Here is a 25,325-nt window from a genome sequence, read left to right as displayed (position 1 = left end):
GATATGGTGTTGGTATGGTGTTGTTATAGTGTTGATATGGTGTTGGTATGGTGTTGTTATAGTGTTGATATGGTGTTGGTATGGTGTTGTTATAGTGTTGATATGGTGTTGTTATGGTGTTGTTATAGTGTTGGTATGGTGTTGGTATGGTGTTGTTATGGTGTTGTTATAGTGTTGGTATGGTGTTGGTATGGTGTTGTTATGGTGTTGATATGGTGTTGTGATGGTGTTGTTATGGTGTTGTTATGGTGTTGATATGGTGTTGATATGGTGTTGTGATGATATTGTGATGGTGTTGTTATGGTGTTGGTATGGTGTTGGTATGGTGTTGTTATGGTGTTGTTATAGTGTTGATATGGTGTTGGTATGGTGTTGTTATGGTGTTATAGTGTTGATATGGTGTTGGTATGGTGTTGATATGGTGTTGTTATGGTGTTGATATGGTGTTGATATGGTGTTGTGATGATATTGTGATGGTGTTGTTATGGTGTTGGTATGGTGTTGGTATGGTGTTGTGATGATATTGTGATGGTGTTGATATGGTGTTGGTATGGTGTTGTTATAGTGTTGATATGGTGTTGTTATAGTGTTGATATGGTGTTGTTATAGTGTTGATATGGTTTTGGTATGGTGTTGTTATAGTGTTGATATGGTGTTGGTATGGTGTTGTTATAGTGTTGATATGGTGTTGTTATAGTGTTGATATGGTGTTGGTATGGTGTTGTTATAGTGTTGATATGGTGTTGTTATAGTGTTGATATGGTGTTGGTATGGTGTTGTTATAGTGTTGATATGGTGTTGTTATAGTGTTGATATGGTGTTTGTATGGTGTTGTTATGGTGTTGATATGGTGTTGATATGGTGTTGTGATGATATTGTGATGGTGTTGTTATGGTGTTGATATGGTGTTGTTATGGTGTTGTGAAGATATTGTTATGGTGTTGTTATGGTGTTGTTATGGTGTTGTGACGATATTGTTATGGTGTTGTTATGGTATTGTTATGGTGTTGTTATGGTATCGTGGTGGTCTTGTTATGGTATTGTGGTGGTGTTGTGATGGTGTTTTCGATGGTGTTGTGATGATATTGTGATGGTGTTGTTATGGTGTTGATATGGTGTTGTTATGGTGTTGATATGGTATTGATATGGTGTTGTTATGGTGTTGTTATAGTGTTGATATGGTGTTGATATGGTGTTGGTATGGTGTTGTTATAGTGTTGATATGGTGTTGGTATGGTGTTGTTATAGTGTTGATATGGTGTTGGTATGGTGTTGTTATAGTGTTGATATGGTGTTGGTATGGTGTTGTTATAGTGTTGATATGGTGTTGGTATGGTGTTGTTATAGTGTTGATATGGTGTTGGTATGGTGTTGTTATAGTGTTGATATGGTGTTGGTATGGTGTTGTTATAGTGTTGATATGGTGTTGGTATGGTGTTGTTATAGTGTTGATATGGTGTTGTTATAGTGTTGATATGGTGTTGGTATGGTGTTGTTATAGTGTTGATATGGTGTTGTTATGGTGTTGTTATAGTGTTGGTATGGTGTTGGTATGGTGTTGTTATAGTGTTGATATGGTGTTGTTATGGTGTTGATATGGTGTTGATATGGTGTTGTGATGATATTGTGATGGTGTTGTTATGGTGTTGGTATGGTGTTGGTATGGTGTTGTTATGGTGTTGTTATAGTGTTGATATGGTGTTGGTATGGTGTTGTTATGGTGTTATAGTGTTGATATGGTGTTGGTATGGTGTTGATATGGTGTTGTTATGGTGTTGATATGGTGTTGATATGGTGTTGTGATGATATTGTGATGGTGTTGTTATGGTGTTGGTATGGTGTTGGTATGGTGTTGTGATGATATTGTGATGGTGTTGATATGGTGTTGGTATGGTGTTGTTATAGTGTTGATATGGTGTTGTTATAGTGTTGATATGGTGTTGGTATGGTGTTGTTATAGTGTTGATATGGTGTTGTTATAGTGTTGATATGGTGTTGGTATGGTGTTGTTATAGTGTTGATATGGTGTTGTTATAGTGTTGATATGGTGTTGGTATGGTGTTGTTATAGTGTTGATATGGTGTTGTTATAGTGTTGATATGGTGTTGTTATAGTGTTGATATGGTGTTGGTATGGTGTTGTTATGGTGTTGATATGGTGTTGATATGGTGTTGTGATGATATTGTGATGGTGTTGTTATGGTATTGTGATGGTGTTGTTATGGTGTTGTGAAGATATTGTTATGGTGTTGTTATGGTGTTGTTATGGTGTTGTGACGATATTGTTATGGTGTTGTTATGGTATTGTTATGGTGTTGTTATGGTATCGTGGTGGTCTTGTTATGGTATTGTGGTGGTGTTGTGATGGTGTTTTCGATGGTGTTGTGATGATATTGTGATGGTGTTGTTATGGTGTTGATATGGTGTTGATATGGTGTTGTTATGGTGTTGATATGGTGTTGATATGGTGTTGTTATGGTGTTGTTATAGTGTTGATATGGTGTTGATATGGTGTTGGTATGGTGTTGTTATAGTGTTGATATGGTGTTGGTATGGTGTTGTTATAGTGTTGATATGGTGTTGGTATGGTGTTGTTATAGTGTTGATATGGTGTTGGTATGGTGTTGTTATAGTGTTGATATGGTGTTGGTATGGTGTTGTTATAGTGTTGATATGGTGTTGGTATGGTGTTGTTATAGTGTTGATATGGTGTTGGTATGGTGTTGTTATAGTGTTGATATGGTGTTGGTATGGTGTTGTTATAGTGTTGATATGGTGTTGGTATGGTGTTGTTATAGTGTTGATATGGTGTTGGTATGGTGTTGTTATAGTGTTGATATGGTGTTGTTATGGTGTTGTTATAGTGTTGGTATGGTGTTGGTATGGTGTTGTTATGGTGTTGTTATAGTGTTGGTATGGTGTTGGTATGGTGTTGTTATGGTGTTGATATGGTGTTGTGATGGTGTTGTTATGGTGTTGTTATGGTGTTGATATGGTGTTGATATGGTGTTGTGATGATATTGTGATGGTGTTGTTATGGTGTTGGTATGGTGTTGGTATGGTGTTGTTATGGTGTTGTTACAGTGTTGATATGGTGTTGGTATGGTGTTGTTATGGTGTTATAGTGTTGATATGGTGTTGGTATGGTGTTGATATGGTGTTGTTATGGTGTTGATATGGTGTTGTGATGATATTGTGATGGTGTTGTTATGGTGTTGGTATGGTGTTGGTATGGTGTTGTGATGATATTGTGATGGTGTTGATATGGTGTTGGTATGGTGTTGTTATAGTGTTGATATGGTGTTGTTATAGTGTTGATATGGTGTTGGTATGGTGTTGTTATAGTGTTGATATGGTGTTGTTATAGTGTTGATATGGTGTTGGTATGGTGTTGTTATAGTGTTGATATGGTGTTGTTATAGTGTTGATATGGTGTTGGTATGGTGTTGTTATAGTGTTGATATGGTGTTGTTATAGTGTTGATATGGTGTTGGTATGGTGTTGTTATAGTGTTGATATGGTGTTGTTATAGTGTTGATATGGTGTTGTTATGGTGTTGTTATGGTGTTGATATGGTGTTGATATGGTGTTGTGATGATATTGTGATGGTGTTGTTATGGTGTTGATATGGTGTTGTTATAGTGTTGATATGGTGTTGGTATGGTGTTGTTATAGTGTTGATATGGTGTTGTTATAGTGTTGATATGGTGTTGTTATAGTGTTGATATGGTGTTGGTATGGTGTTGTTATGGTGTTGATATGGTGTTGATATGGTGTTGTGATGATATTGTGATGGTGTTGTTATGGTGTTGATATGGTGTTGATATGGTGTTGTTATGGTGTTGTTATAGTGTTGATATGGTGTTGGTATGGTGTTGTTCACTAGAACAAAAAATTAAAACTCAGACACATTAAAAAAAAGACAAAAAAGACACTGTACAGCAGAGAGGGAAAAAGCTAAAACAATGAAAATGAAATTGAATGAAGACACGACCGTCAAATGACTCACCTGGAGAGCTTGAGGTTTTCTAACTAACACCTGGACCACCTGAGTGTTGGAGAACAGAGGAGGGGTTCCTCTGTCTTTAGCCTGGAGGGTCAGGTTACAACCATATGGAAACTTCTTCCAGTCCACAGGCTCTGACGTCTTCACCTAGAGATGGGAGGAGAAGAGGAGATTAGAAGAGATAAAAGAAGGGGAGGAGATGAGGAGAGGAGAGGAGAGGAGAGGAGGGGAGGGGAGCGAGGGGAGGGGAGGGAGAGGAGAGGAGAGGAGAGAGAGGAGAGGAGAGGAGAGGGAGAGGAGAGGAGAGGAGAGGAGAGGGAGAGGAGAGGAGAGGAGAGGAGAGGGGGGAGAGGAGAAGAGAGGAGAGGAGAGGAGAGGAGAGGGGAGGGGAGAGGAGAGGAGAGGAGAGGAGAGGAGAGAGGAGAGGAGAGGAGAGGAGAGGAGAGGAGAGGAGAGAGGGAGAGGAGAGGAGAGGAGAGGAGAGGAGAGGAGAGGAGAGGAGAGGAGAGGAGAGGAGAGGAGAGGAGAGGAGAGGGGAGGGGAGGGGACTACCTTGTACTCGTTCCCGACCGGAGAGCGGTCCACCTTAAACTGTTCCAGTGGGTCGCCCTCGACGATGGAGACCCACTCGATGTCCCCGCACACCCCCTCATCCTGGTCCTCCACCGTGACCACAGCAAACACAGGGTCTTGGTCCAACCACGATGGTACCAGGGCCACCATAGACAGCACCGGAGAAAACTCATTCACCCGTTCAACCGTCAGGACCACCTGGATTTATTGATTGAATGACAGATTTTTGGATAAAACGATCAAACAGTTAAAGACAAATGTCAAAGTACAAACAAAACCCGGAGGATGAAACATAAAGGAAAATAGAATAGAACTTTATTGTCCATTGAGTAGAATGGAAATGAGCCTCATGTGTTTCCTAACACCTCCAGGTACACCTACAGTGGGGCAAAAAAGTATTTAGTCATCCACCAATTGTGCAAGTTCTCCCACTTAGAAAGATGAGAGAGGCCTGTAATTTTCATCATAGGTACTCTTCAACTATGAAAAAAATCCAGAAAATCACATTGTAGGATTTTTTATGAATTTATTTGCAAATTATGGTGGAAAATAAGTATCTCAGTCACCTACAAACAAGAAAGATTTCTGGCTCTCACAGACCTGTAACTTCTTCTTTAAGAGGCTCCTCTGTCCTCCACTTGTTACCTGTATTAATGGCACCTGTTTGAACTTATCAGTATAAAAGACACCTGTCCACAACCTCAAACAGTCACACTCCAAACTCCACTATGGCCAAGACCAAAGAGCTGTCAAAGGACACCAGAAACAAAATTGTAGAACTGCACCAGGCTGGGGAAACTGCATCTACAATAGGTAAGCAGCTTGGTTGGGAGAAATCAACTGTGGGAGCAATTATTAGGAAATGGAAGACATACAAGACCACTGATAATCTCCCTCGATCTGGGGCTCCACGCAAGATCTCACCCCATGGGGTCAAAATGATCACAAGAACGGTGAACAAAAATCCCAGAACCACACGGGGGGACCTAGTGAATGACCTGCAGAGAGCTGGGACCAAAGTTACAAAGCCTACCATCAGTAACACACTACGCCGCCAGGGACTCAAATCCTGCAGTGCCAGACGTGTCCCCCTGCTTAAGCCAGTACATGTCCAGGCCCGTCTGAAGTTTGCAAGAGAGCATTTGGATGATCCAGAAGAAGATTGGGAGAATGTCATATGGTCAAATTAAACCAAAATATAACTTTTTGGTAAAAACTCAACTCGTCGTGTTTGGAGGACGAAGAATGCTGAGTTGCATCCAAAGAACAACATACCTACTGTGAAGCATGGGGGTGGAAACATCATGCTTTGGGGCTGTTTTTCTGCAAAGGGACCAAGACGACTGATCTGTGTAAAGGAAAGAATGAATGGGGCCATGTATCGTGAGATCTTGAGTGAAAACCTCCTTCTATCAGCAAGGGCATTGCAGAAGAAACGTGGCTGGGTCTTTCAGCATGACAATGATCCCAAACACACCGCCCGGGCAACGAAGGAGTGGCTTCGTAAGAAGCATTTCAAGGTCCTGGAGTGGCCAAGCCAGTCTCCAGATCTCAACCCCATAGAAAATCTTTGGAGGGAGTTGAAAGTCCGTGTTGCCCAGCAACAGCCCCAAAACATCACTGCTTGAGAGGAGATCTGCATGGAGGAATGGGCCAAAATACAGGCAACAGTGTGTGAAAACCTTGTGAAGACAGAAAACATTTGACCTCTGTGAATACCAACAAAAGGTATATAACAAAGTATTGAGATAAACATTTGTTATTGACCAAATACTTATTTTCCACCATAATTTGTGAATAAATTCATGAAAAATCCTACAATGTGATGTTCTGGATTTTTTTCTTCTAATTTTGTCTGTCATAGTTGAAGTGTACCTATGATGAAAATTACACACACACACACACACACACACACACACACACACACACACACACACACACACACACACACACACACACACACACACACACACACACACACACACACACACACACACACACACACACACACACACACATACATACATACAATACATACATACATACGGTGCTGCTGACTCGGTCGGGCAGAACAGGAACTAGAGATACCTTAGCGGTGCTGCTGACCCCGTTGGTCCCGTAGAGCTTTATCCCTCTGTCCACCGCTCGTACCTCCAGCTCCATCCGCTGCCCCGTTATTGGCCGGCCCGTCAGGGTCACAACCCCGCTGGTGGGGTGCACCGAGAACAGCTCCACACGCTCCCTGGGGACAAGTCACATCAAACTTTACTCTATAAAGCATATTTCTTACAATGGGTCGTTCTGACTCTGACAAGGCAAAGTGCTTCCCAAACATACAGGGTTTATTCTATAAAGCACATTTCTTACAATGGGTCGTTCTGACTCTGACAAGGCATACTTACTTGCCTTATATTTGGTACAGTACTATGCAGTGCAAAGTGCTTCCCAAACATACAGGTTGTTGTGTTACAGCCTGAATTTAGCATGGATTAAATACCCCATAATGAATTTAACATGGATTAAATACCCCATAATGAATTTAACATGGATTAAATACCCCATAATGAATTTAACATGGATTAAATACCCCATAATGAATTTAACATGGATTAAATACCCCATAATGAATTTAGAATGGATTAAATACCCCATAATGAATTTAACATGGATTAAATACCCCATAATGAATTTAACATGGATTAAATACCCCATAATGAATTTAAATTGGATTAAATACCCCATAATGAATTTAACATGGATTAAATACACCATGATGAATTTAACATGGATTAAATACCCCATAATGAATTTAACATGGAATAAATACACCATGATGAATTTAACATGGATTAAATACCCCATAATGAATTTAACATGGATTAAATACCCCATAATGAATTTAACATGGATTAAATACCCCATAATGAATTTAACATGGATTAAATACCCCATAATGAATTTAACATGGATTAAATACCCCATAATGAATTTAACATGGATTAAATACCCCATAATGAATATAACATGGATTAAATACCCCATAATGAATTTAACATGGATTAAATACCCCATAATGAATTTAACAAGGATTAAATACCCCATAATGAATTTAACATGGATTACATTGAGGTGGTGTGTCACTGGCCTCTATACACACAATACCCCATAATGACAAAGTGGAAATATGTTTATAGAAATGTTAAAAAATTAATAAAAAATGTCAAAGCTGAAAGGTCCTGAGTCAATAAGTATTCAACCTCCTTTGTTTGGGCAAGCCGAAATAAATTCAGGAGTAAAGAAATAGGTTTAACAAGTCACATAATAAATTGCATAGACTCACTCTGTGTGCATTAATAGTGGTTAACATGAATTTTAAATAACTACCCCGTTTATAAATAAATAATAACGTGTGAGAAAGAATAAAAACAGCATACATTTCCAGGTCAAAGGGGTTTGATTCCCACTGGGGACACCCATAGGGAAAACACATGACCGGCTGGAAGAGGCTTGAGATGAAAGAGTCTGATAAACGACGCATATCATTATATTATTAAAATATATAAACTAAAACTAGTAAAACAACAGCGGATTTAAATAAGTAATAAAATTACCCATTGGATCCTACACAAAGGTCACACAAAGGTCACACAAAGGTCATACAAAGGTCACAGGAACAACACCAATGTAAACACAACAGGAGGAGGACAGAGGAACAACACCAATGTAAACACAACAGGAGGAGGACAGAGGAACAACACCAATACCTGAAGAAGTAGTAAAACTGCCCGTTGGATCCGACGTCTGCGTCCGTGGCCGTTACCCTGCCGACGCTGGCGCCCAGCGGAGAGCCCTCGGGGACCACGAAGGAGTAGGAGGTCGGAGCAAACAGAGGTCGAAGGTCGTTCATGTCTAGGATGTTGACGAAGACGGTGGTGAAGGCCTCCAGCCCACCTTGTGCTGTGGCCCGCACCTACACACACACACACACACACACACACACACACACACACACACACACACACACACACACACACACACACACACACACACACACACACACACACACACACACACACACACACACACACACACGTGATTGATTTTGGGGAAAAGATGCACTAATAAAATTTACCCCACAAGACACCCACCCATACCCCACAGGACACCCATCCATACCCCACAAGGCATGCCACCAGAGGTCTAGGAGGTACGATAGGAGGTACCCAGTACTACATAGAGCCATGACTACATGGAACTCTATTCCACAGTACTACATAGAGCCATGACTACATGGAACTCTATTCCACAGTACTACATAGAGCCATGACCACATGGAACTCTATTCCACAGTACTACATAGAGCCATGACTACATGGAACTCTATTCCACAGTACTACATAGAGCCACGACTACATGGAACTCTATTCCACAGTACTACATAGAGCCATGACCACATGGAACTCTATTCCACAGTACTACATAGAGCCATGACTACATGGAACTCTATTCCACAGTACTACATAGAGTCATGACCACATGGAACTCTATTCCACAGTACTACATAGAGCCATGACTACATGGAACTCTATTCCACAGTACTACATAGAGCCATGACCACATGGAACTCTATTCCACAGTACTACATAGAGTCATGACCACATGGAACTCTATTCCACAGTACTACATAGAGCCATGACCACATGGATATACACATATACACACATGATAGCATACGCACTATACACACACGTACACATGGATTTATGTTGTAGATATGTGGTAGTGGAGTAGGGGCCTGAGGACACATGGATTTATGTTGTAGATATGTGGTAGTGGAGTAGGGGCCTGAGGACACATGGATTTATGTTGTAGATATGTGGTAGTGGAGTAGGGGCCTGAGGACACACACTTAATGTGTTGTAAAATCTGATGTGAATGTATTGTAATGTTTTAAAAAATGTCTAACTGCCTTAATTTTGCTGGAATCCAGGAAGAGTAGCTGCTGCCTTGGCAGGTACTAATGGGGATCCATAATAAACCCCAGGAAGAGTAGCTGCTGCCTTGGCAGGAACTAATGGGGATCCATAATAAACCCCAGGAAGAGTAGCTACTGCCTTGGCAGGAACTAATGGGGATCCATAATAAACCCCAGGAAGAGTAGCTCCTGCCTTGACAGGAACTAATGGGGATCCATAATAAACCCCAGGAAGAGTAGCTGCTGCCTTGGCAGGAACTAATGGGGATCCATAATAAACCCCAGGAAGAGTAGCTGCTGCCTTGGCAGGAACTAATGGGGATCCATAATAAACCCCAGGAAGAGTAGCTGCTGCCTAGGCAGGAACTAATGGGGATCCATAATAAACCCCAGGAAGAGTAGCTGCTGCCTTGGCAGGAACTAATGGGGATCCATAATAAACCCCAGGAAGAGTAGCTGCTGCCTTGGCAGGAACTAATGGGGATCCATAATAAACCCCAGGAAGAGTAGCTGCTGCCTTGGCAGGAACTAATGGGGATCCATAATAAACCCCAGGAAGAGTAGCTGCTGCCTTGGCAGGAACTAATGGGATCCATAATAAACCCCAGGAAGAGTAGCTGCTGCCTTGACAGGAACTAATGGGGATCCATAATAAATACAAATAAACGTACTAAGGTCAGGGTACCTCCCGGTTCATCGTGTGTGTGTGTGCGTGTGTGCGTGTGTGCGTGTGTGTGTGTGTGTGTGCGTGCGTGCGTGTGTGTGTCTCTCTGTGTGTGTGTGTGTGTGTGTGTGTGAGCGTGTGTGTGTGTGTGTGTGCATGCGTGCGTGCGTGCGTGTGTGTGTCTCTCTGTGTGTGCGTGCGTGTGTGTGTGCGTGCGTGCGTGCGTGTGTGTGTGTGTGTATCCTCACCGTCAGTGTATAATTGTCCTGCACCTCCCGATTCAAGGTGCCTCCACTGCCTCCGTTGGTCTGCACCCTCAGGAAGCTGAAGTCCCCCAGCACCAGCTCCTCAGCCTGGGACAACAGATACATAACATTACTAGATCCGTCCAAAATTAGGGAATCAAAAAAGACAGAGTTAAATATGCGTCCAAATTGGCACCATATTACATCTATGGGGAAGGACATGAGAGGACAGGAAAAGGAAAGGGCCTTGGTCAAAATGAGTTTCACTAATCAATCTACCAGTCGAGGGTGACTCATTGGCCTTGTAGTTAGAGCTGTAGTTGTAGTTGTGGTTAGAGTGTCCTCCCTGAGATTGGAAGGTTTGGAAGTCAGATCCCCGGGCCGAGTCATACCAAGGACTGTAAAAATGGGACCCGGTGTCATTCAGCATTGAGGAGATTGGGGGTAAGGCATCCTGTCCAGGGGGTGTCCTGGTACATCAAGCTGTCTCACTACAGATCCAGGAGATATACTAGTGTCCTGTCCAGGGGGTGTCCTGGTACATCAAGCTGCCTCACTACAGAAACAGGAGATAGACTAGTGTCCTGTCCAGGGGGTGTCCTGTACATCAAGCTGTCTCACTACAGTAACAGGAGATAGACTAGTGTCCTGTCCAGGGGGTGTCCTGGTACATCAGAAACAGGAGATAGACTAGTGTCCTGTCCAGGAGGTGTCCTGGTACATAAAGCTGTCTCCCTACAGAAACAGGAGATAGACGAGTGTCCTGTCCAGGAGGTGTCCTGGTACATCAAGCTGTCTCCCTACAGAAACAGGAGATAGACGAGTGTCCTGTCCAGGAGGTGTCCTGGTACATCAAGCTGTCTCCCTACAGAAACAGGAGATAGACTAGTGTCCTGTCCAGGGGGTGTCCTGTACATCAAGCTGTCTCACTACAGTAACAGGAGATAGACTAGTGTCCTGTCCAGGGGGTGTCTTGGTACATCAAGCTGTCTCCCTACAGAAACAGGAGATAGACTAGTGTCCTGTCCAGGGGGTGTCCTGGTACATCAAGCTGTCCCACTACAGAAACAGGAGATAGACTAGTGTCCTGTCCAGGGGGTGTCCTGGTACATCAAGCTGTCTCACTACAGAAACAGGAGAGAGACTAGTGTCCTGTCCAGGGGGTGTCCTGGTACATCAAGCTGTCTCACTACAGAAACAGGAGGTAGACTAGTGTCCTGTCCAGGGGGTGTCCTGGTACATCAAGCTGTCTCACTACAGAAACAGGAGATAGACTAGTGTCCTGTACATCAAGCTGCCTCACTACAGAAACAGGAGATAGACTAGTGTCCTGTCCAGGGGGTGTCCTGGTACATCAAGCTGTCTCCCTACAGAAACAGGAGATAGACTAGTGTCCTGTCCAGGGGGTGTCCTGGTACATCAAGCTGTCTCCCTACAGAAACAGGAGATAGACTAGTGTCCTGTCCAGGGGGTGTCCTGGTACATCAAGCTGCCTCACTACAGAAACAGGAGATAGACTAGTGTCCTGTCCAGGGGGTGTCCTGGTACATCAAGCTGCCTCACTACAGAAACAGGAGATAGACTAGTGTCCTGTCCAGGGGGTGTCCTGGTACATCAAGCTGTCTCACTACAGAAACAGGAGATAGACTAGTATCCTGTCCAGGGGGTGTACTGTACATCAAGCTGTCTCCCTACAGAAACAGGAGATAGACTCCTGCTCCTATGAGACATTCTGGATCAGACTAGCCAAGGCTACTTCCTTTACCCAGTCGATCAAGGCTGATCCATATTGATTCCAAAACAACAGAGCATTTAAGTGATATTTTGTATTACTGGACAGAGAATGGCACCAAAATGGCACCCAGTTTCCTAAATAGTGCATTACTTTTGACCAGACCCCTATGAGCAGAGCCCTAATGGATTGTGAATTGACTTCCATCCTACCTGGAAGATGCCCTCGCTGTTCCCAGCCTCGATGGAGTACCTGACCTCCCAGGTAAGAGCCGGGTCCAGGACCACACCCATCCTCACAGCACTCTGGGTGTAGGTCCTGGCTGCAGAGTTCTGCATTAGAAGGTGAATCAGAATAGAACAGGTGAATCAGAATAGAACAGGTGAATTAGAATAGAACCGGTGAATTAGAATAGAACAGGTGAATTAGAATAGAACAGGTGAATTTGAATAGAACAGATTAATTAGAATAGAACAGGTGAATCAGAATAGAACAGGTGAATTAGAATAGAACAGGTGAATTAGAATAGAACAGGTGAATTAAAATAGAACAGGTGAATTAGAATAGAACAGGTGAATCAGAATAGAACAGGTGAATCAGAATAGAACAGGTGAATTAGAATAGAACAGGTGAATTAAAATAGAACAGGTGAATCAGAATAGAACAGGTGAATCAGAATAGAACAGGTGAATTAGCCTGGTGGAAAAACCTTGTGACCTTGTGGCTAAGCTACCAGGATATTGATGTTCTTCAGCGTGCCAGAAAATGTGGCCCTCTTTGATGCAAAGGAGCACCGATCTCAATTTCCCCAGCGTTGCTCGTGACCGTATCGCTTTCAACAATGTCAAGAGTCTGCTCTGGCATTCTCTCAACCAGATTCACCTGGAATTCTTTTCCAGCAGTCTTGAATGAGTTCCCACATATGCTGAGCACTTGTTGGCTGCTTTTCCTTCACTCTGCGATCCGATTCCCAAACCATCTCAATTTGAGAGAATGCCAACAGTGTGCAAAGCTGTCATCAAGGCAAAGAGTGGCTATTTGAAGATCCAGAACAACATTTGACACTTCAGACAGAGTTTGATTTTCTTTCAACTAAACAAGCTGAAAATCGTATTAGTACATCTCAAAATTATGACCATGGAGAGAAATCAGGGAAAATATTTGCACACCAGCTTCATCAGAGAACTGCAAATCAAACCATACCTGAGATAAATAACGAGCTGGAAAAACAAATGTATTCATGATTTAGAGATCAATTTATGCTTTCATAACTTTTACTCACAATTATACACTTGGATATACATGCTGGTAATGCAACATTATTCAACAACCTTCTTTGAGAACTTACATATTCCAACAGTTGAAACCTAAAATAGAATTTGCTGCTGAATTGGAAAAACCAGTTCTCTGTAGAAGAGATCGTTTTGAAACACTATTCAGTGTGGTAAACGGTACCGGTGAGACAGAATCAAGACCGAGACTGGGAGCGGGGACAAAGGCAAGCCCGAGACCAGAAAAATGTGAGTCCATTTCAAGACCATGATTACAATTTTGTCAAATCAGCACCATAATAAACAGTTCAAAATGTCCAGTATTTCTGTGTTCATTGTTTCAGAACAACACATGGATTCCTTAGCCATTCAGAACAGTGAAATATTGCTTTTGTTTACTGGTCTCTGGGGAGATAAATCTCGCGAGCTCAGTCATCTGCCATTCAACTTTATTAGGGGAACATTTTGGAGTGACAATGGAAAATTAACCAACTTAATGGGTGTGATCGTTGTTATAGAAGCGGATGGAAACTGACAGCATTTCAGCAACATGAAATCTTGTTATCAACCGTTCATATACAACCCCAGGAATAATATGACACCTTTTAAAAAAAACATTTTCTAACAAACGACCGGCTTAGATATGGTCATTTTCACTTTTACATAAATTCTTAGAATGTTTTGGGAATTCCGTATTCTAAAGCATGTGAAAATGATATTGCAATATGGAGTGGGAAAGAGGCGGTGGACAATTAATAAACACGGCCGTAAATAAAAACAAATAAAACCATCTGTCTTGTCCAGGACCAGAGTCTACACAGACCGGTGTGCTGTAGCCAATCAGAGCTACAGGAGACCTTTATAGAAACAAGCCATTTTCCACACAGGCCTGCCAACATTCCCTATGAACTGGACTGTGGGTTTACAGGCAGTAGGGCCTGTCATCATTCACTATGAACTGGACTGTGTGTTTACAGACAGTAGGGCCAGTTATCATTCACTATGAACTGGACTGTGTGTTTACAGGCAGTAGGGCCTGTCATCATTCACTATGAACTGGACTGTGTGTTTACAGGCAGTAGGACCTGTCATCATTCACTATGAACTGGACTGTGTGTTTAGACAGTAGGGCCTGTCATCATTCACTATGAACTGGACTGTGTGTTTACAGGCAGTAGGGCCTGTCATCATTCACTATGAACTGGACTGTGTGTTTACAGGCAGTAGGGCCTGTCATCATTCACTATGAACTGGACTGTGTGTTTACAGGCAGTAGGTCCTGTCATCATTCACTATGAACTGGACTGTGTGTTTACAGGCAGTAGGGCCTGTCATCATTCACTATGAACTGGACTGTGTGTTTACAGGCAGTAGGGCCTGTCATCATTCACTATGAACTGGACTGTGTGTTTACAGGCAGTAGGGCCTGTCATCATTCACTATGAACTGGACTGTGTGTTTACAGGCAGTAGGACCTGTCATCATTCATGTGGGTGATTGTCTATGTTGATTGCTTGTGTCAGCACAGTTCTCATTAGCGTCACGGTCGTTATTTGTTTATTGTTTTTGTATAGTTTGTATTCAGTGTTCAGAGCTTTCTTTTATTAAATATTCATCATGAACACATACCACGCCGCATTTTGGTCCTCCGATCCTTCTCGCCTCTCCTCTTCAGATGAAGAGGAGGACGCCCGTGACACAGTTCTACTTTAAACTTTCGATCACCGGTTATTTTGTGTGCTGAATGTGAAATGTTTTTTTTGCAATGGGAAGTAATAGTTGTACATTTTGATTGGGAAATGCTTAATGGTTGTGTTTTTGTATTCTTATGACTGGGACCTACTGGCTTATTATATCAGAGTGAATGGACTGTTTATCCCCTAACATCATGCTGTGTGTGTAGGCCTTTCCCCAACTAAAACAAATGTTAGTCTTTCCACCAATTGATTTGTTAAACATTTTAACCGTGTATTTTTCCATTTATAGACACACCTTATGTGTTTAATGAAATCAACAATGAGCATTGAGCTTGTTTGATGCTTTAAGCTTACGGTTTGACTAAATAAGACAAATGCCTCAAGAGGGCACCAGAGATCTAGATAACCAGAAGAAAAAAAACCTGAACCTGACGCATCTATTCTCCTCCCGCTCCTGCTGGCTTTTCGCAGATCCTGCTCTTACTCTCCTGAAGTTGTCAGTAATAGGCTACACAAGGAGTCGCAACATTTCTCACGTGGAAGGTCAATTTATCTTACCATTTCTACCAATGTCAGTTATGGTTTTTCATTTAAAAAAAAAAAAATTTGTGAAATAGTTTCATTACATTTCGATAATGTCTTCCTATCTCTAAATCATAGTAATGTCATTAATCTACATTCTATCCAAATCTAAATTAAAATGATAAACCTAAAAAGTAACTTCTATTTCCAACTATGTAAAAATAGCCTACATTAAAATGAAAAAGAATTACAACATTGCAGCCGGCAGGTAGAAAATATCCTGATAAAAATAAATATCCTATAAATCACATTGGCTCCACATGGCCTGTCTGCAACAAACTTCAAACATTGTATCAACTTTTAACTTAGGTCTGGCTAGAAGCTCTAGCGAACTTGTAAAATTGTATAAAAAATTCTGAGCCCTTAAGAGTTGTTTTATTTAATTTGACCTTTTATTTAACGAGTCAGTTAAGAACCAATTCTTATTTACAATGACGGCCTACTGGGGAACAGTGGGTTACCTGCCTTGTTCAGGGGCAGATCGTGAGCTCGGAAACAGACAGGCTATTTGCTCAAGGGATAAGGAGCAGTGCTTGACTTGAGTGGCACCTCACATGTTCTACTGCTTGAGCTCCTGTTCCTCTTACAGAATATTAGATCAAAAGTATTGAGGCGCTCCTGCACCTAAATATGAACAGTACCAGCACCCAAAATGAGTACCTATTTCAGTCCAAGTCAAGCACTGATCTGTTATAATCTCCACCCGGCATAGCCAGAAGAGGACTGGCCACCCCTCATAGCCTGGTTCCTCTCTAGGTTTCTTCCTAGGTTCTGGCCTTTCTAGGGAGTTTTTCCTAGCCACCGTGCTTCTACACCTGCATTGCTTGCTGTTTGGGGTTTTAGGCTGGGTTTCTGTACAGCACTTTGAGATATCAGATGATGTAAGAAGGGTCTTTATAAATACATTTCATTTATTGAGTAAATTGTAAAACATAACATTTGATTTGATTTGATAAGAACTAATCAGGTAGGCCTATTTGATGACATTCCCACTAGATCAGAGCATGACATTTTGTGGGAGCGAGCTGGAAAGATTGTTCATGTACATTGAGTAACTATTGTAATTCTCAATTGATGTAAAAACAGACCTGGTTTGCTTGCCGTTTTGAGGTGAAGAAAACATTACTTTGAGAAGCTCCACAGGTCATTGGTGGTGTGTTAAGCCAATCAGAAACACTATCAGATATCCTCAAATGGACACGCCTACATTTATGCGCAGGCCAGGTAGCCTATAGGACTACTTATATGTGTAATCAGGTGTCCTTACTCAACATTGACAGGAGCGCTCCAAATAAGACAACGACTAAATTGACAAAACTCAGAAATGGAATTTAAATAAACCAAAACTTTTTTTCTTACAAGTTTAGAGGTTGTGCACTCTGAAAATAATGTGTCCTCTCCGACAATGAGAAGGGTAAAAGACTGGAATAATAATATTGATTAATTAACAGAAATTACTGTAACCATAGTGATAAACATTGTAGATTAGAAAGGAATTAATGGTAAATGTACTACTGGTGATACATCCATGACATCCATCAATTCACACAATGAAGTTATGAAACAATTTGGCAGGAGAGAGAGCACATTCTGGAAGAAGTGCACTGTGCATCTGTGCACAATGTTAATCCGATACCTTTATTTAACATGGCAAGTCAGTTAAGAACAAATTCTTATTTTCAATGATGGCCTAGGAACAGTGGGTTAAATGCCTGTTCAGGGGCAGAATGACAGATTTGTACTTTGTCAGCTTGGGGATTTGAACCAGCAACCTTCCAGTTACAGTTCCAAGGCTCTAACCATTAGGCTACCCTGCCACCCCACATTGGGCCATGCAGCATTTACGGGGATAAACCTCAGCAGAAGTCAGGACATTCATGCTCCTTGCGCCTCCTTGAGCAGTGTAGAGTTGTTGTCAAGGACGTGAGTTTGTGTTTTCTACAGGATGTACCGCCCCCACCTACCATCAACCAATCATGTCAATACAGAGCTATACAGCTCCTTCCGCATTGTTACCAGATTTGGGAGGCGCATGGCTATAGAGGACGGAGCTCGATTTGGTCATGTGAGCTTCGTAGTGAGTACACAGAAATTGAAATTGAATCGATTTCAAAGATAAAGCCAATGTCTCTCTCCTGACACTCCGCCTGAAACAGGATCTTGAACGCTGGGATTTACTTTCTCTTTCTTTTGGCAGAAGAATTAACACTGTTAAAATTATTTCGGAAAGTATTCAGACCCCTTGACATTTTGCTACAGACTTATTCTAAAATGGATTAAATACAAACGAATCCTCTATGCGCAATACCCCATAATGACATCACAATACCCCATAATGACATCACAATACCCCATAATGACATCACAATACCCCATAATGACATCACAATACCCTATAATGACATCACAATACCCCATAATGACATCACAATACCCCATAATGACATCACAATACCCCATAATGACATCACAATACCCTATAATGACATCACAATACCCCATAATGACATCACAATACCCCATAATGACATCACAATACCACATAATGACATCACAATACCCCACAATGACAAAGTGAAAACAGGTTTTGAGACATTTTTCACACAAACAAAAACTGAAATACCTTATTTACATAAGTATTCAGACCCTTTCCTATGAGACTCGAAATTGAGCTCAGGTGCATCCTGTTTCCATTGATCATCCTTGAGATGTTTTTACATCTTGGAGTCCATCTGTGGTAAATTAAATTGTTTGGAAATTATTTGGAAAGGCACACACCTGTCTGTATAACGTCTAACAGTTGACAGTGCATGTCAGAGCAAAAACCAAGCCATGATGGCGAAGGAATTGTCCTTAGAGCTCCGAGACAGGATTATGTCGAGGCATAGATCTTGGGGAAGGGTACCAAAACATGTCTGCAGCATTGAAGTCCCCAAGAACACAGTGCCCTCCGTCATTCTTAAATGGAAGAGGTTTGGAACCACCAAGACTCTTCCTAGAGCTATATTTGGTGGCCGCCCGGCCAAACTGAGCAATCAGGGGAGAAGGGCCTTGGTGAGGGAGGTGGCCAAGAACCCGATGGTCAATCTGACAGAGCTCCAGAGTTCCACTGTGGAGATGGGAGAAACTTCCAGAAGGACAACCATCTCTGCAGGACTCCACCAATCAGGCCTTTATGGTAGTGGCCAGACGGAAGCCACTCCTCAGTAAAAGGAACATGACCCACTTGGAGTTTACCAAAAAAGCACCTAAATGACTCTCAGACCATGAGAAACAAGATTCTCTGGTCTGATGAAACCAAGATGGAACTCTTTGGCCTGTATGCCAAGCGTCACGTCTGGAGGAAACCTGGCACCATCCCTACGGTGAAGCATGGTGGTGGCAGCATCCAACCTGACAGAGCTTGAAAGCATCTGCAGAGAAGAATGGGAGAAACTCCGCAAAAAACAGGTGTGTCAAGCTTGTAGTGTCAGACCCAAGAAAACTTAAGGCTCTAATCGCTGCCAAAGGTGCTTCAACAAAGTACTGAGTAAAGGGTCTGAATACTTATATCAATGTGTTATTTACTTTTAAGAAAAGAAAAATGTGGTTTGTCATTATGTGGTATTGTGTGTAGATTGATGAGGGGGAAAAAACTATTGAATCAATTTTAAAATAACAAAATGTGGAAAAAGTCAAGGGTTCTGAACACTTTCCCAAGGCGCTGTATTACCGAAACGTTTATACTTTATGTATTTCTATTTTTCTGACAAAACCTTTTTTTCCATCTCCATAGATAAACTGTTTTTATCTGGAACAAACAAAAAAAAACTTGGTTACGAGCGTTTTGCAGATCGTCCCCAGTGCAGACGACCATCTCATAACTTTCTGTCACGTTCTGACCTTTATCTCTGTTTTGTCTTTGTTTAGTATGGTCAGGGTCGTGAGTTGGGGTGGGCAGTCTATGTTCGTTTTTCTATGTTTAGGTTTCTGTGTTCGGCTTGGTATGGTTCTCAATCAGAGGCAGGTGTCGTTAGTTGTCTCTGATTGAGAATCATACTTAGGTGGCCTTTTCCCACTTGTGTTTCGTGGGTGTTTGTTTTCCGTGTGTGTGTGTGTGTGTGTGTGTGTGTGTGTGTGTGTGTGTGTGTGTGTGTGTGTGTGTGTGTGTGTGTGTGTGTGTGTGTGTGTGTGTGTGTGTGAGTGTTTGTTGCCACACGGTACTGTTTCAGTTTCGTTCGTTTCACGTCTTTTGTTTTGTAGTGGTCAGTTTATGTCTTTAAATAAACGTTATGGACACTTGCCACGCTGCACATTGGTCCTCCGAGTGCCGTTACAGATTTAGAAAATATCATTATTATTATTATTATTATTACTGGGCAGCTAATATAAGAATCATTCTATATTGAATGACAGAAAGCCCCAATGTTAGAGTCCCCAAAATGGTTGACCTTGGAGATCTCATCCTGTGTCCCCACCTCCTCCAGCTGCCTTACTCTGCTCTAAACCCCACCTCCTCCAGCTGCCTTACTCTGCTCTAAACCCCACCTCCTCCAGCTGCCTTACTCTGCTCTAAACCCCACCTCCTCCAGCTGCCTTACTCTGCTCTAAACCCCACCTCCTCCAGCTGCCTTACTCTGCTCTAAACCCCACCTCCTCCAGCTGCCTTACTCTGCTCTAAACCCCACCTCCTCCAGCTGCCTTACTCTGCTCTAAACCCCACCTCCTCCAGCTGCCTTACTCTGCTCTAAACCCCACCTCCTCCAGCTGCCTTACTCTGCTCTAAACCCCACCTCCTCCAGCTGCCTTACTCTGCTCTAAACCCCACCTCCTCCAGCTGCCTTACTCTGCTCTAAACCCCACCTCCTCCAGCTGCCTTACTCTGCTCTAAACCCCACCTCCTCCAGCTGCCTTACTCTGCTCTAAACCCCACCTCCTCCAGCTGCCTTACTCTGCTCTAAACCCCGCCTCCTCCAGCTTCCTTACTCTGCTCTAAACCCCACCTCCTCCAGCTGCCTTACTCTGCTCTAAACCCCACCTCCTCCAGCTGCCTTACTCTGCTCTAAACTCGCTGGTCTTTTTTCAAAATACATTAAAAAAACCCTGTTGTGAAACATTCTCTGGAAAATCTGGAAACATTTCAGGCCATCGTTTGGTCTCAGTGAATTTTCAACTTCTGCCCCATTATTAAAGAACCATACATTCTCCCCATCATTATTAGACTGGGCGTTTCATATCTGGGCTGGAAAAGGGATCTCTTCACGGAACGACTTGTTCATTGGTACGGATTTAGCACCTTTTGAACAGTTGGTACAATATTCCTAGATCCCATTTCTTTTAGGTGTCTACAACTGCGTAGTTTTGTATCTTCACACTCTCGTTACTTCCCATCATGCCCAACTACCTCATTTCAAGACTCCAGTTTTAAAGTGAACCCTTATATCAAGGGGGGGGGGGGTATTAGTTTGGTCTATACGTTACTAAACTCAAACAATCTGGAATCGTTGAAACTCTCTTAAAAGAACCAATGGGAAGATGATTTAGGTGAACAACTTTCAAAATGACATTTGTCAGAGTATGCTTCAGAGAATACATTCTATATCCACATGTCTATGACATGTTGTTATTCAATTTAAAATTGATAATCGGCTGCATTGGTAAAAAGTCCAAATGATCCAAGCTGAGAACAGAAATAGATCCCACTTGTGACCGATATAAGCGGGCTCTTGATACCTTTAAAACACTTCCTATGGTCATGCACAAACTCCTCTAGCTGTATGAATTTCAGACGTTTTCTAAGATACTGGAGAGACCAATAGAACCTTCTGCCTTTATTGCATCATTCAGAGTGGCAGCGCAGGAGGCCCATCTAAACAGATCTATGGAGTGGCACCGCAGGAGGCCCCTCTAAACAGATCTATGGAGTGGTACCGCAGGAGGCCCCTCTAAACAGTTCTATGGAGTGGCACCGCAGGAGGCCCCTCTAAACAGTTCTATGGAGTGGCACCGCAGGAGGCCCCTCTAAACAGTTCTATGGAGTGGCACCGCAGGAGGCCCCTCTAAACAGTTCTATGGAGTGGCACCGCAGGAGGCCCCTCTAAACAGTTCTATGGAGTGGCACCGCAGGAGGCCCCTCTAAACAGTTATATGGAGTGGCACCGCAGGAGGCCCCTCTAAACAGTTCTATGGAGCGGCACCGCAGGAGGCCCCTCTAAACAGTTCTATGGAGTGGCACCGCAGGAGGCCCCTCTAAACAGTTCTATGGAGTGGCACCGCAGGAGGCCCCTCTAAACAGTTCTATGGAGTGGCAGTGCAGGAGGCCCCTTCTAAACAGATCTATGGAGTGGCAGCGCAGGAGGCCCCTCTAAACAGTCCTATGGAGTGGCACCGCAGGAGGCCCCTCTAAGCAGTTTTATGGAGTGGCACCGCAGGAGGCCCCTCTAAACAGTTCTATGGAGTGGCAGCGCAGGAGGCCCCTTTAAACAGTTCTATGGAGTGGTACCGCAGGAGGCCCCTCTAAACAGTTCTATGGAGTGGTACCGCAGGAGGCCCCTCTAAACAGTTCTATGGAGTGGCACCGCAGGAGGTCCCTCTAAACAGTTCTATGGAGTGGCACCGCAGGAGGCCCCTCAGTTCTATGGAGTGGCACCGCATGAGGCCCCTCTAAACAGTTCTATGGAGTGGCAGTGCAGGAGGCCCCTCTAAACAGATCTATGGAGTGGCACCGCAGGAGGCCCCTCTAAACAGTTATATGGAGTGGCACCGCAGGAGGCCCCTCTAAACAGATCTATGGAGTGGCACCGCAGGAGGCCCCTCTAAACAGTTCTATGGAGTGGCACCGCAGGAGGCCCCTCTAAACAGATCTATGGAGTGGCACCACAGGAGGCCCCTCTAAACAGATCTATGGAGTGGCACCGCAGGAGGCCCCTCTAAACAGTTCTATGGAGTGGCACCGCAGGAGGCCCCTCTAAACAGTTCTATGGAGTGGCACCGCAGGAGGCCCCTCTAAACAGTTCTATGGAGTGGCACCGCAGGAGGCCCCTCTAAACAGATCTATGGAGTGGCACCGCAGGAGGCCCCTCTAAACAGTTCTATGGAGTGGCACCGCAGGAGGCCCCTCTAAACAGTTCTATGGAGTGGCACCGCAGGAGGCCCCTCTAAACAGTTCTATGGAGTGGCACCGCAGGAGGCCCCTCTAAACAGTTCTATGGAGTGGCACCACAGGAGGCCCCTCTAAACAGTTCTATGGAGTGGCACCGCAGGAGGCCCCTCTAAACAGTTCTATGGAGTGGCACCGCAGGAGGCCCCTCTAAACAGTTATATGGACTGGCACCGCAGGAGGCCCCTCTAAACAGTTATATGGAGTGGCAGCGCAGGAGGCCCCTCTAAACAGTTCTATGGAGTGGCACCGCAGGAGGCCCCTCTAAACAGTTCTATGGAGTGACAGCGCAGGAGGCCCCTCTAAACAGATCTATGGAGTGGCACCGCAGGAGGCCCCTCTAAACAGATCTATGGAGTGGCACCGCAGGAGGCCCCTCTAAACAGTTCTATGGAGTGGCACCGCAGGAGGCCCCTCTAAACAGTTCTATGGGCAACAGGCTGGCATGCACTACTCTTCTAGCTAGACGTCTTCTCTACTATTTAAGTGGTACGATGGGTTTAAAGGAAGCTCTGCAACATCTCAAGCGAGAGAAAATACTCCGTCAGAGGATCTGACATGTTATCATATCTGGCAACCTTTCATTTGTAGAAGGCAAGGACCCAGCTAATTTCACAACTCTATAAACCAACCCAAACTAGAACTTCTATCACTGTTTTTACTCTTCTTCACTTTTTGTTTGATTATATCTTCATTTTTTGTGCTATTTGATTATATTACTCAAATTCTTTACCATGCCTGCTTTAAGTCTGGTTAGAGGTGGGGCTCTGTTAGAGCATGGGGGGTTGGGGTGGGGCTCTGTTAGAGCATGGGGGTTGGGGTGGGGCTCTGTTAGAGCATGGGGGTTGGGGTGGGGCTCTGTTAGAGCATGGGGGTTGGCGTGGGGCTCTGTTAGAGCAAGGGGGGTTGGGGTGGGGGCTCTGTTAGAGCATGGGGGGTTGGGGTGGGGGCTCTGTTAGAGCATAGGGGTCGGGGTGGGGTTCTGTTAGAGCATGGGGGGTTGGGCTCTGTTAGAGCATGGGGGGTTGGGGTGGGGCTCTGTTAGAGCATGGGGGGTTGGGGTGGGGCTCTGTTAGAGCATGGGGGGTTGGGGTCGGGCTCTGTTAGAACATGGGGGGTTGGGGTGGGGCTCTGTTAGAACATGGGGGTTGGGGTGGGGCTCTGTTAGAGCATGGGGGTTGGGGTCGGGCTCTGTTAGAGCATGGGGGTTGGGGTGGGGCTCTGTTAGAACATGGGGGGTTGGGGTGGGGCTCTGTTAGAGCATGGGGGGTTGGGGTGGGGCTCTGTTAGAACATGGGGGTTGGGGTGGGGCTCTGTTGGAGCATGGGGGTTGGGGTGGGGTTCTGTTAGAGCATGGGGGTTGGGGTGGGGCTCTGTTAGAGCATGGGGGTTGGGGTGGAGGCTCTGTTAGAGCATCGGGGTTGGGGTGGGGTTCTGATAGAGCATGGGGGTTGGGGTGGGGTTCTGATAGAGCATGGGGGTTGGGGTGGGGTTCTGTTAGAGCATGGGGGTTGGGCTCTGTTAGAGCATGGGGGTTGGGGTGGGGCTCTGTTAGAGCATGGGGGGTTGGGGTGGAGGCTCTGTTAGAGCATGGGGGGTTGGGGTGGGACTCTGTTAGAGCATGGGGGTTGGGGTGGGGTTCTGATAGAGCATGGGGGTTGGGTGGGGCTCTATTAGAGCATGGGGGTTTGGGGTGGGGTTCTGTTAGAGCATGGGGGGTGGGGCTCTGTTAGAGCATGAGGGGTTGGGGTGGGGCTCTGTTAGAGCATGGGGGTTGGGGTGGGGCTCTGTTAGAGCATGGGGGTTGGGGTGGGGGCTCTGTTAGAGCATGGGGGTTGGGGTGGGGCTCTGTTAGAGCATGGGGGTTGGGGTGGGGGCTCTGTTAGAGCATGGGGGTTGGGTTGGGGTTCTGTTAGAGCATGGGGGTTGGGGTGGGGTTCTGTTAGAGCATGGGGGTTGGGGTGGGTTAGGGTAATCAGTTCATTCTTCCCAGCTATTACCCGGGCCAGGGCTTCAAACCAACAACCTTCTGTCTACTGGTCCTATTCTGTAATCTTCATCTACCTACCTCATATACTGAAACGTTGTAGGAAGCCTGGGTGAATGATAACACAGAGGAGCTGAGCTGGGCCTGGAACCCGTCTGAGAGGTGGTGCAGGAGCAGGAGGTGCAGGAGGAGGAGGTGCAGGAGGAGGAGGAGGAGTTGGGCGGAGCGAGGAAGAGAAGGAGATGTCTGTATGATGCCCCGAGGGTTCACTGTCATCGCCATCCCATCACTCAGTCAACCTGAAAACAGAGAGAGGAGGAAGAAGATAATTGTTTAAATATTATTGCGATCCTCTCTATATGAGCCACGTTGCAGGTGGGTGAATCCTACAGAACTGGTGTTTAGGCTGTGTTCTTATCATCAGGGCCCCGGGTTTTACGTCCCTGCCTCGCTGTT

The 25,325-nt window shown here is 44.3% G+C and overlaps 1 protein-coding gene across 1 annotated transcript in view; it reads right to left on the bottom strand.

The window, feature by feature from the left end:
- The window catches only part of LOC135543701 (protocadherin Fat 3), a 290,068-nt gene extending 264,923 nt beyond the window's left edge, over positions 1-25,145 (bottom strand). Inside the window, exons 1-9 of the mRNA XM_064971068.1 lie at positions 24,951-25,145; positions 24,024-24,134; positions 23,616-23,834; positions 12,407-12,526; positions 10,466-10,570; positions 8,343-8,548; positions 6,667-6,820; positions 4,558-4,776; positions 4,009-4,152 (exon numbers count right to left, since the gene is read on the bottom strand). Of these exons, the coding sequence (XP_064827140.1) occupies positions 4,009-4,152; positions 4,558-4,776; positions 6,667-6,820; positions 8,343-8,548; positions 10,466-10,570; positions 12,407-12,526; positions 23,616-23,834; positions 24,024-24,134; positions 24,951-25,145 (1,473 nt within the window). The remainder of the gene's footprint in view (positions 1-4,008; positions 4,153-4,557; positions 4,777-6,666; positions 6,821-8,342; positions 8,549-10,465; positions 10,571-12,406; positions 12,527-23,615; positions 23,835-24,023; positions 24,135-24,950) is intronic.
- Between the last annotated feature and the right edge of the window lie 180 nt (positions 25,146-25,325).

This window comes from Oncorhynchus masou, chromosome 8 (assembly GCF_036934945.1).
Source record: "Oncorhynchus masou masou isolate Uvic2021 chromosome 8, UVic_Omas_1.1, whole genome shotgun sequence".
Classification (NCBI taxonomy): domain Eukaryota; kingdom Metazoa; phylum Chordata; class Actinopteri; order Salmoniformes; family Salmonidae; genus Oncorhynchus; species Oncorhynchus masou.
The sequence above is the reverse complement of the archived record's forward strand: the minus strand, read 5'-3'. Positions and strand labels throughout refer to the sequence as shown.